This window comes from Lytechinus pictus, chromosome 2 (assembly GCF_037042905.1).
Source record: "Lytechinus pictus isolate F3 Inbred chromosome 2, Lp3.0, whole genome shotgun sequence".
Lineage (NCBI taxonomy): Eukaryota > Metazoa > Echinodermata > Echinoidea > Temnopleuroida > Toxopneustidae > Lytechinus > Lytechinus pictus.
The window spans coordinates 12550571-12562680 of NC_087246.1; the positions used below are offsets into that span (position 1 = coordinate 12550571).

The 12110-nt window shown below is 36.1% G+C and overlaps 1 protein-coding gene across 1 annotated transcript; it reads right to left on the reverse strand.

Moving 5' to 3' along the window:
- Positions 1 to 861: 861 nt before the first annotated feature.
- On the reverse strand, positions 862 to 11664 carry LOC129284302 (WD and tetratricopeptide repeats protein 1-like). Its single transcript, XM_064106263.1, has 3 exons — positions 11536 to 11664; positions 4310 to 4705; positions 862 to 4094 (listed from the first exon to the last, which is right to left on the reverse strand). The coding sequence occupies exons 1-3, from the start codon at positions 11662 to 11664 to the stop codon at positions 3930 to 3932; spliced, it is 690 nt and encodes a 229-aa protein (XP_063962333.1). The 3' UTR covers positions 862 to 3929.
- Between the last annotated feature and the right edge of the window lie 446 nt (positions 11665 to 12110).

The window sequence follows — 12110 nt, forward strand, 5'->3', positions numbered from 1 at the left end:
AAGATATAAGTTTAAAATGAAACAATATTAAAGACATGAATCACGCAGAGTCGATCCGAATGATTTTCGGTCAACTAGCATTCGCAGTCCAGACTCGCACACACCAGCCCCGTACACTCACTCTCCCGAAACGACAGGCGTGCTTGCCAGCGCCATCTAACAAGTGCAAACAGCGGGGAGAGCGTTGTAACTTGCCTGAGATTGTGTAGTTGGCGGGGTAGTTAGATCCAAACTTAGCTCCAAATAAATTGATGGGAATAAATACGTAATTTTCTCTGGATGGTCATTTGAATTGGTATTCAATGCTGATATAACGATTGTGAGAAAAGATTGTGGAATATGAGTTCTGGCGATGTTCGAGATTTAATCCTGATAATGATAATCCATTTTTTTTAGACACAAGAGCTTTGTGATCGAAATAAATACGAATTTTTGGATCGAGCTCTAAATTCATATAAATTATTATTGGATGTTAAATAACTACGATTTAATAAGATTTTATGGCCATACTAAAAGAATTGACGATGTCAGCAAAGTATGTTATGTTCATATGGAAGAATTAATAGTATTATACTGGCATTATTTTTATTTTTTATTCCATCTCTGGACGTCTCCGAGAAAAGAAGCACAATGCGCATGCGCGTTCGATGTCGTCTGACATATTTTCCATTCATGAAATCAGAGCCCAAAGTTGGGCACAAACAAGCTTCATATTGATGGGGAAAAAATCAAACGTAATTTTTCTCTGTTTTGTCATGTAAAATATTATTATATGGTGATATTACGATCTTCAAAAGAGTTTCTACATGTTGACAATGTTCGATAATCAATCCTAACGTGATAATTATTTTTTTAGACAAGTGCACTCACTCAAGTCGATCGTCATGTGATGTCCGCCATTGAAAATTTAAACGAAATACAAACGTTTCACATCAAGCTCTAAGTTCATATTAATGATTATCATATGCAAATTATTGTTAAATATTACGATTAAATCATGTTCTATGGTCATGATATTAATATTGTTCATGAAAAGCAAGATATACTTTACGTTGATCGCATCAATTTTCCGGCCATTTTCTGATATGATTGACAGTACGGTACTGCGCATGCACGATGAATGGCGACTTCCATTCATAAATTCATCGTGCATAAATTATCTCGGCACGAGCAGACGAGCCGGGCAGACGAGTAAGACTCGAACTATGATCGAAATAAACTTCAAATTAATGGTGAATAGGCATCATAATTACACAATCGGTTTCATTTTGGGGGCAATATAAATGAAGTAAGTAGTAGTCAAGTTGGATATTACTGTTTATTTTGATGTCTGATTGTGTGAACCAAATGAATCGGCCGGCCGACGTATTTTTTTTTTTTTTTCGATGCACCGATTTTGCAAAATCTGCACCGGCGTTCGATGACATCGATCGAACATCGATTTTAAAATCGATTCGACTCAGGCTTAGTACAAACTTTAAAAAAAAAATTGTCAACAATGTCAGTGGCTATCATTTTGAAATATATCATTTGAAGTTGGTCTCAATGAAATTTTTACTATGTACCAGAAGGTGTTGAAACAGACATCCATTGACAAGGAAGATCAACTCAATATTTTTTCTGAAAACTTAATTCAACAGTGGTATCATATCTCATTTAAATATGTACTATATTAGACACAATCTTGTTTATTCATTGGTGAGGAGAGCCCCCTTTATTTTATTTACTAGACAATGAAAAAAAAATGTTTCTCAATAAAGTAAATGAAACAGAATCTACATGTAGGTCAGTTAACTTAATGTAGCCACACAACAACAATGATAGAATAAAATCACATTATATTTTGTCCCTGGTGAGCTTTATAAACAAATCAGCACAAATATGAAACAAAGCCCCAAACACAGAAAGAAAGTGGCTAAAAGCTACATGTACATTTAAAGACCACTGATTGTCCACAAGAAAGTCTGTAATATTGTAATTGACAATAGTTCAAACCTTTTGGTGGCCAAAGTTCTAAAGAAAAATCAGTAACTGCAATAAGATACACGTAACACAACAATATAAATGTTCTCATTATTAATGTATGAGGTATTGTTTGCAGATTTCATGGGTAACTCTAAACTTGAAAATAAGTGGTGTAGAGGTGCATACCGGGTACTCTGTATTCAAATTTTGTCAGACCAATGACTCCAAGTCAAGACTACATGTCAACAATTGTTTCAGTATGGTTGTTGTGGATTTTCATTTAAGATTTCATACTAATCACTTAGGGAATCCAATGAAATAACTAAATCTCACAATATCTAAATAAAATTCAAAATTATTCTAATTGAAATGATGTAGACACAACTCAAATTCAGAGGGAAAGGCACTTTAGCATGTATGGAAAAAAATGAAAAATCTGCATACATAAACTTAAAATGTACTATGCTACTATTTAAATTTTAAGATCATTATCCTGTGTTCTGTAGTTGTTTTGTTGCTAAAAATGACTTTAGACATACCCGAAGATGAATTAAAAGAACTATATGTAAAACAGAAAATGATGTGATCAACATGCACTTTACTCCTCTATTGTAATTTCAGATCTACATGTAACTCTAAAATTTGTGATATGCTTAGGCAAATAATTATACAATTACTTATAAATTTGATTCAAACTTTCAATTGAAATGCATTTTCTTTGAATAATGTTGATTATGAACCTATTTCTCCTAACCAACCTACTTGACTCTGGATATACCTCGACTGCCCTTCTTACGAAACAAAGGGAGAGAGGGAGAAAGAGACAAAGATCTAGCAAGCCAGTACAGTACTTGCAAGGGAGTCCCCTTTAGGCGAAGGGTCATTACCACGGCAACATATATAAACTCTGCTCAATATGTGTTCAATTTTTTATGAGCAGTGGCAGAGGGCTGTCGCTTCTGGCACAACTCTGTACCAATGGATTCGGTACGGGGTCACATGCTTGCCGCTACTGTAACTTTGTATGGGGTGGAGTTTGAGACCGGGCAATTTGATTATGACGAAAGGGAGTCTATTGTGAAATGTTTGAACAAATATATTTATGGATGCTTGTGTCAACATTCTGAAGGTGTGGAATTTCAGTGATTCAGTCGAAGACTATAGAATAAAAAGTAAAGTTTGAAAATGAGACAATCAAAGGCAGTGTCAGATGTACATGTACATGTAGATACAGAGCCATAAAGATCTAGTTTTCAGAAAAGGCAAGGGAACATTATCAAACTCTAAACGTTCTAGATGAATTGCAGCTCAAGATTTATGTGTATCATTTGATACCAATCGGTCACAGGGGTATCCTTTGAGTTATGGCGAGCATACATGTAGATCAGGAAGAAGTAAAGAAATATATTGTCTTAAAACATTTTGAACTTGGCCTTTTTCGTTATCCACACAGGTACACACGTTTGTTTTGCCCCATCATTATGCTCTCTCTCCCTACAAATAGAAATCAGCATGAATCAAAAGACCTAGTTATGGAATAAGTGAGGTAGTTAGGCTTGTCACTAATATACCACCTGTCATTTCAACCATCAAATAGGTTTAATGCACAGTATGAAGGTGTCAAAGTTCATTTGTGATTGCTGTGATACTGGAGCTAAAAATAAGCACTGCTGCCATATTTTATATGTTCTCATGTTGTCTCGGACAAGTGATGCAATACATGTAAATGCAGAATTTTGATTTTTTTAATCATTAATTTCAATCATTTGTTTAACTAGTTTAAACTGAGTTAACCATTGAAATAAGAAACAGATGCAACACAATTTGTTTTTAATGTCTATGAGACAGTGAAGCTCTTGCAAAGATGAGAAGAAAAAAATCTGAATGAAATTACATGTAGCCACAGTCCTCATTCGATGAGCTAAAACTAAAGAAATTGAAGGAAGTCACACTTGGCATGGTGGTCACTGGTCAGTGTTTAAAGATCCCTCCTCGTCAACAGAAGGTTCAATCCCGGCTGATTCATATAGAAGACGTATGAAGGTGGGCCCTTCTGCCTTCTTGCCAGGCACTCGGCCTGTTACACAGTGCCTCCTGCGAAAGAGCAGCTTACAACTGAAGTGGCTACCCTGAGAAAAGAATTGTTATGAAATATTCTTACCTTTGACTACTTTGTTTATTAAGTATATGATTGGCTGATTCATATAGAAGATGTATGAAGGTGGGCCGGGCCATTCTGCCTTCTTGCCAGGCACTCAGCTTGTTATACAGGGCCTGCTGCGAAAGAGCAGCTTACAACTGAAGTGGCTACCCTGAGAAAAGAATTGTTATGAAATATTCTTACCTTTGGCCACTTTGGATTTAGTTCCCTGGCCTTGATCGCATCCGTGAGTGCCCTCTCGTAATCTTTCAACTTCACATGCGCTGCCGAGCGGTTACTGTACAATATATGATTGGCTGGATCCAGGTCCAGTGCTTCAGTGTAGAGGCGTATGGCTCGCTGGAAGTCTGCGTTCTGACACGCTTCGTTACTCTGCCGCACTTTCTCTTGAAAGAGGGCCCTCTTGTCCGAAATGGGCAGGCGGACGTTAGCCGTCGCCGCCATTGTCGAGGTGGGGATGTTCAGTGCAGATGTGGCAGCAATGCTTGGAAGACTGGTGTTGCTATTGCTGTTGGAGCTGTTGTTAGACTCTCTACTGGTGGTACTAACATCATCTTGGGTCTCACTAGAGGAGGATTTCTGAATGACAAGAGAAAAAATAAAAATTGGACTGACTTTAATACGACTTCATCAGCATTTCAAAGCAGAAAAAAAAACATAAAAGTTGAATACAAGAAGCTTGAACCCCTACTCCCAGATCAATCTATAAGGTGCTGTAAACTTACACCAAAATAGTAAAGAGGACAAAACATTTGTTTGAGCACAAACATCAATCTGTTCTTCTTTCACTGTGAACTGCTCCACTATTTTTAGACATCATTCACACATGCTAAGATGAGAGTATACATATATGTACTTCCATATATACAAGTGTGACATATGCTTATAAATAAATCTTATGATAGTTAATAATAATCCTTCAACTCCAAAACATATTTTCTCCACTGAAAGTGACAGTTGACAGAGAAGATTTTCTTTTTCTTCTGAAATTTCATTATCCAAACTTCCTGACATTCTAAATGTCTGGAACATGTCTATTTTCAAAGTAAGATTTTATTCCCAATAAAAGTTTTTAGACATAACAAAGGTAAAGCATGAAATATTGCTTCCTTATATAATTTGGAGAAAAGTAAATGTTTTTGTGATGTTCATTTATAGCTCATTAAACATAATGAACTACATGCAAATATTGAAAGTGTGGGGTACATTTAACCTGGTAGTATCAAGGAGCTTTCAAAAGCTCCTTGGTAGTACTTTGATCATCAAGTGTTCTAGTACATGTGGGAGCAACATGTACAGTGTACATAACAAATACATTATTTTTCACACACTTGGTTTTTTTTCCCTCTTTTTCTCTGCCACCTCCTCCTCCCTCACCCCACCCTCTTTTCCCATTTTATAATTTGCCCCCACATATTACAGGTTTATTTGTAAAGCTAAAAATAGCATACAACATTCATGTTACATCCTCTCACCATAAATTATCTGACATGGTAAATCAAAGGGTTTCCTTTCAAACCTGCAGTCTGAATTCATGCTACAAAAGGGCCGTCTGCATCATCCCGTTTTCAATTGGCGCGCTTGCCGGTATTTCTGATCCGGCAAAATATCCCAATCTGAACAATTTTGAGATTATTTGTAATGGAGACGCAATTATCACGCTAGTTCGTAGGATTAATTTCCAGATTGCAATCCAAAGTCAACTTAGGATTCTTTGCAAAATAGCGTGCTATTATACAAATTATCCCACTAATTCGCGGGTGCAGACGCACTCGGGATTATTTATTCACGGCGTCAGACCATAATGCATCGATGCCTCGCTCAAGCAGGAATCGCTCTTCTTGCGATGGTGGAGATGGGGTTTCTTGAATCTCGAGATTAATCGCAAAGAGGGCCGATCGGGCTAAAATCTCGAGATTGAGAAAACTCGGGCGGGTGCAGCACCGCCTAATTAGCTAGAAAGATTTTTTAGAAGCTTTTTTATCTATATTTAAACTTTCTCCGCCCCAAAGGATATTTTGATCGTAGATTGCAATGATCACTAAATATAATCAGGGAATTGTTCTAGTAGGAATCCATGAATCAATATACAAAATTTAAATTTTGTAATACATGTAGTTTGTTAATTCATCAAAACAATGTCTGCTTTAGAGTGCACATTCACATAAACTCAATTAAGAATATTGCATCTTGCTGCTTTACATACATGTAGTTAACATGTTGGATGCAGGCCTACAGCTGTACATTATTTTGTGAATGCACTTGGAATTGACAGTTGACACCATTACCAGTCTCATGACAGCTGTGGCAATGATCTAATAAATGTGTTCGAACAGAATCCAATGAAATGACCACCAAGTGAATAAAAAAAATTGTCAAGTGATACTGGAAGAAATTGTATAATTGCTGGGAAATAACGAAATTTCTAAATGCTGGGTCTTCTTCCAAGCAATAATACATACCCCGTCCCATACGCACTGTATTGGCGATCTTCAATAAGATCATTTAGGTTAAGATTTCATGATTTAACGAAGCTCGGTTTTTGTAAATGTACCAGATCTATGTAGCTGAATGATTTTCAAGCCTTTCTCATGAAGCAAAATTGTTTCCTGCATCTACATTCTTTTAGCTTCCAATCAGCAACACTTCCTCAATCTTTTACACATCTTTTGCATTTTCAATGTAATTTCACTCAAATTAGGAGTAATTCATTCCAATCATACACGTAGGTCTAATGTACAATGTACTCAAAAGTACAAACTACATGTGTAGTGTACATAAGCTCCCCTCTTCCATCAGTGTTAAAATAACTGTAGAAAGCATCAATCTTCTACAAAACAAAATCTCAGAAAGTACATTGCAACATAAAAATCATGTGGCCAAACATGACAGTTAACCATCATAATACAAAAGTGCAGCCAGCCCCATGCAAGGGTTCAAAATCGACGACAGAAAATACTTAAGACAATCTATCTAAATCAATAGCGAATGAAACATGAATTGCAATTTGCCATCTTTGCATCCCAGCCCAGACCATGAGATTCCCTCCCAAGTTCACAGCTTCCATCAAACAATTTAGATTTCCGCTGTCAGCAATAAACTCTAATCAATGGATCACTCTCCCATGTGCCTGCACTCTTCGTTCTCAATCAGCGATATGACAAGGAACTGTCTGGACGATTCCTCATCTTTTGTAACATTAGAGTCATTCAGACAAGCTGAAAATTATATCTGCATCACAATGTCAGTCACATGATAGTGACAAACACAAGGAATTCTCTTCTTAACCATTTGAGAAATAAACTCTATTCAAACAAGAAAGAGTCAGAGGTTACTCATGATCTACAAGTTTTCAGACAACTTTTCAGCTGAAGTGTCTGCACTCTTTTCTCAACATCTGTGAAAGCTATTTACGAAATAAAATGAAGTTTATTTTTTATTTTTTAGAGTATATCATATACAGTGGTACTCAAAAGTTAGTGAACCAACCAGAAAATGAACATATTTAAAGTGTTTAAGTTCTGTGAAGTCAGCTGATGAAATATTACATACAATAAATTTTGTTTCTCTGGCTCGCCGATCATGTTGTGAGGCTGGGGAAAAAAGTGTGAAAATTATAGCAAACTTTAAAGTCGATTTTCTCTGATATGGGGTTGCACCATTGTATGTGTGATATGACGGTTCAGATGACCCCTGACGATATACATTTATCTGCATGATATTCACTTTATAAGAAACACCCCCAAACAAACAACAACCAAACAAATTTTCATAATTACTTAAAAAGGGGGAAAAAAGGTCCTAAAATAAAATCTAAATCACAAAGTTAGCATCCTTATAATCAACAAGATTGATAGGGGTCAAAAACAAAAGAGAAAATTCTAACCATCCTTCAAAAGTACATTCCTTATTGCTACATGTTTCTTTCTGTGTGAATGCTTCCATCACAACATTTACATCAAAGTACTGCAATGAGGAGAACATTTTCTACAGTCTGCTCTAAAATACATCATAATCAAATTGATTACAAGGCACGCATAAAGACCCACTTTTCTTCATTTGCCAATTACAATGTTCTGTGTAGAGGAAATTGACATCCATTTTCTACAGACTTGTATCTTGTCTGCTTAAATCAGTAGATTATCATCAAACTGGTAAGAAAGAAGATTTCATTTGTTAACACTGCATGGTACATACATGTAGCTTGCAAATTGTTTTGAAACAAGTAGGCTAATAAAAAGTTAGTAAACACAAACACAAAATAATAAAAAACTAAAAAAATCATGAAAACCTACAAAGCAAAATATTAGGAGGGAGGGGGTGTGTACATTGTACATGTAGCCCTACACGATGTACATTAGTCAGAGTGAAAAACTGTATACGTTCTGGGAAATGTTTCATCAACATTTTGGTCTGACAAGTTGTCAGATCTGATATCTTTCCTTGATTCTGATTGGCTGAGAAGCACTGTAACTATGGTAACTGTCAGATAAAATGGGACTTGTCGGATAAAAGGTCTGATATGTCCTTTCATGAAACGCTCCCCAGTCTGATTTCAACCGGGGAGCATTTCATAATTTTGATTTGAACTCGCTTATTTTGTCACAGCCAATAAGATGCAAGGATTTGCAGTAGCTTGTAACAATAATCAAACTATTTGTTTCAAGCAATGCTCCCTACATTAAAAATATGGTTGGCTCAGGAATTATGAAATACCCCATGTAATGTTTTTTTTAAGAAATGAACATGTAGGCCTATACATGTATGTACATGTACAATCATATTGCTGGAGAACAAGTTGTGCTCATGAAGGCAGGCCAAACATTCCTGAGGATTTTCTTAGGGCACTGTATAGGCCTACTGTAGGTAAAAAAAATGAATGCTTCAGAGATGACAATCCTCCTCATAAACTATTGCTACACTATCAAGTTTAGTATAAAGAAGAGTTCTGATGGAATCAAATAGATATCCCCAGGCAATGCTTTCCATCAACAAACAACCATTTTCTCAAAATTATACACAGGGGAAGGATAGTCTAAGAAGAAGACTTTATTAAAAAAATAATCTGTATCTACACATGTAGTTCTACACAAGTTTTAATTAAAGGAGAATGAAACCCTTGAAACCAGCTGAATCCATATCAAAGAGAAAAATCAAAGGAACACATTGTTGAAAGTTTGAGGAAGATTGAATGAATAATAAGAAAGTTATGAGCATTTGAATATTGAGATCACTAGTGCCATGTAGATCCTCCCATCGGCAATGCGACCAAGATCTGTGATATCACACACGTACAACTCCCTCATTACTTTAGTACTTATTTCACTTATATTCTCACTTTTATAGAGTCTATCACAAGGTGAGGTGTTCTCTTTATGAGATGACAAGTACAGAGGTTTCACAACATTATATCATTGATGAATCGTTTGTCATATGATTAGAATGAGCAAAAAGAAATGTTTTAGGGTATATTTTCAGTGTCCAAATAGGAGAGTTGTACGTGTGTGACATCACAGATCTTGGTCGCATTGCCAATGGGAGGATCTCCATAGCATTAGTGATCTCGACATTCAAATGCTCATAACTCTTTTATTGCTAGTCCTATTTTACTCAAACTTTTGTTGATCTTATTTTTTTATTTTTCTGCTTTCACAAAAGCTAACTTGCTCCAAGAGTTTCATTCTCCTTTAAACTTGATATAGATCAATTGATTATTATTGAAGCAGGCCCTCGATTCATAAAATCAGTACATGGAAATTTTTTCCTGGTATCGCATATTTGCTATAGCTATTTGCTATGCTTTAGCTAGGCTTTTTGTTTAAAATAAAAAAAAATTTGTATAGCAGGTGTTTGGACATAGGACTATACATAATTTGGTTGCAATAGTTGGAGCCCCAAAATCTTGAACTGCTAATCAAGTTTGCAATGTAAAATTATTCCTTATAATCACAGCAATAAAATGATTAACTGTTCAAAGCTACCAGTACCGGTAGTTAAACTTTATGGGCTTGAAAATGCCCTTTAAAAATATGCTGTACAATCTTTCATTCTGATTCTAAAAGTAAAAAAGGAAAAGATGGAAAACAATGTGAATGCATAGGCTAAATCCATGTGCTCGTTCTCATTATGCTTTCTAAAACTAGTTTACTGGAAACCGATTCAGGAAACCAGTTTGGAAGATCGCTTTGCTAGCGTTCCCACTTGATCACACTAAAGCGGTTTTCAAAATCACTTCACGTAAAGCGATCTTGTTGCTATGGAAATGCTCTCAGTGGGGTGACACATTTCGAGCAAAATTTGAAACCGCTGCATAGGCATTCTACACCTGTCGAGTGGAGTAGCGCGCTCAAAATGTGCTTCCCGAAGACAGTTGTGTCCTTACGCTAAAACCAGTTTAACGAGGCAAAGCGATCTTGAAAACTACATCTCGAGGTGGTTTTCTGAACTGGTTTGGAAGATCGCTTCGACTGTTTTTCACTACACGTTACACTAGTTTGTAGGGCTGTTATTGATAACGTCTTTATCGCTAGTCTTGTTGATAATCGCTTGTTTTATGCCACTTAGCGTTATCAATAACCTTTCTCTCATTGTCGATAATACCCGCTATTAAGTAGGGACACAGTGATTTTCCGCAATTTCACAGAATTCACGGAAACGGAAAATCATGGAAAAAGTATTTTTCCTCAAACTGCACAAAATAGCGACAGAAATTACTCCAAAATCTCAACAAAATACGAATACTTACTAGCCACAAAACACAATCTCACCCCCACTTCGCTATCATCGTGACAATCTAAACATCGTGACTGCACTCGACTCCATTTGCTCGAATAAAAAAACATTACAAGAGCAAGCTCAATTTTAGCGAAGTACAGTACCAACTACCGTAGAAGGCAGCACACGGCCGTGTGTTGCTGCCCTCTACGTTTGAGATATACAGCATGATATCAAAATGGCGGATAGACGAAAGATGTTGACTGCCCAGAGCAATGTCCAAAAAGCCCCCAAATCATTGATAAAACTTCATCCAACCCTAAAATAATGTGAAAGGTGAGGATGTATTTATGCTAAATATGTTTGTTAAAAGATTACATCCAAATATCCAATGAACGTGGATTTTAAAGCGTTCTTTCTTGGTACAGCGGCAGATACAAATTTTGACCAACGCGAGTATGTGACATCTCTATCAAAATGCATTTAAAAAATGCGTATTGAATATAGTTTTTTGTCGATAGTTATCAATATCGTTAAGATATTTTTAGCATGATATCGACAGAGAATTTTCTGTACGATAATAGCCCTACTAATTTCCAGTAAACTAGTTTTAGGAAGGTAGTGAGAATGGTGTCCAAGATGATTCATTTTTAGTGCCAAGACCTAACCTTACCTCACCAAGAGCATGGACCTACTATGAACTCTTCAAGGAATGTCAATGACTCTCTCCATGGTTTGATGATGAGCAGGTGAAAGCCTTTTTGACCATTTCCTGTCACCAATCGACAAATTCCTTTTTTCTCATCTTCATCACCTGTCTTCATGCTTGGATTGGAATCATTAATAATAGAACATCTTTTCATTGCACAAGCAATGCATTTCTATAATGTTGCATTCAAAATTCCTTTACAATATTGAATAAAGATAGAAAACACCTTTTCAGTCACAATTTAAAGAATAGAGTAGAGAGTTTGATGATGAAAATAATAAATAGCAACACTTTTATATAACTCACATGCACAGAATAAAGAATAAAGCACATGTTGTCATAAAAAATATCATCACTTTGAGGTTTTTTTTACTCAACCTTCTTCATGGTACATGTAAATGTACACGTGAAATTAGTTACACGTTAGAGTTATTCTCAGGTATAATTTCAAGTTTTATTTTATTGTGTATCAGTCCCTGGGGAGGGGGCACTCACATACATGTACATTGGTGGTACAGGGATGTGCCGCTTTGATGACCCCCTTTTTCAGACCTAATTTTC

What these genes read in the sequence shown, in the direction of transcription:
- LOC129284302 (XM_064106263.1), bottom strand. Translation starts at nt 11,664, where the DNA reads ATGAAGACAGGTGATGAAGATGAGAAAAAAGGAATTTGTCGATTGGTG. An exon ending in CATTCCTTGAAGAGTTCATA is followed by an intron (nt 4,706 to 11,535) that starts GTAGGTCCATGC and finishes CTTGTCATTCAG; the next exon opens with AAATCCTCCTCTAGTGAGAC. An exon ending in TAAATCCAAAGTGGCCAAAG is followed by an intron (nt 4,095 to 4,309) that starts GTAAGAATATTT and finishes TTCTTTTCTCAG; the next exon opens with GGTAGCCACTTCAGTTGTAA.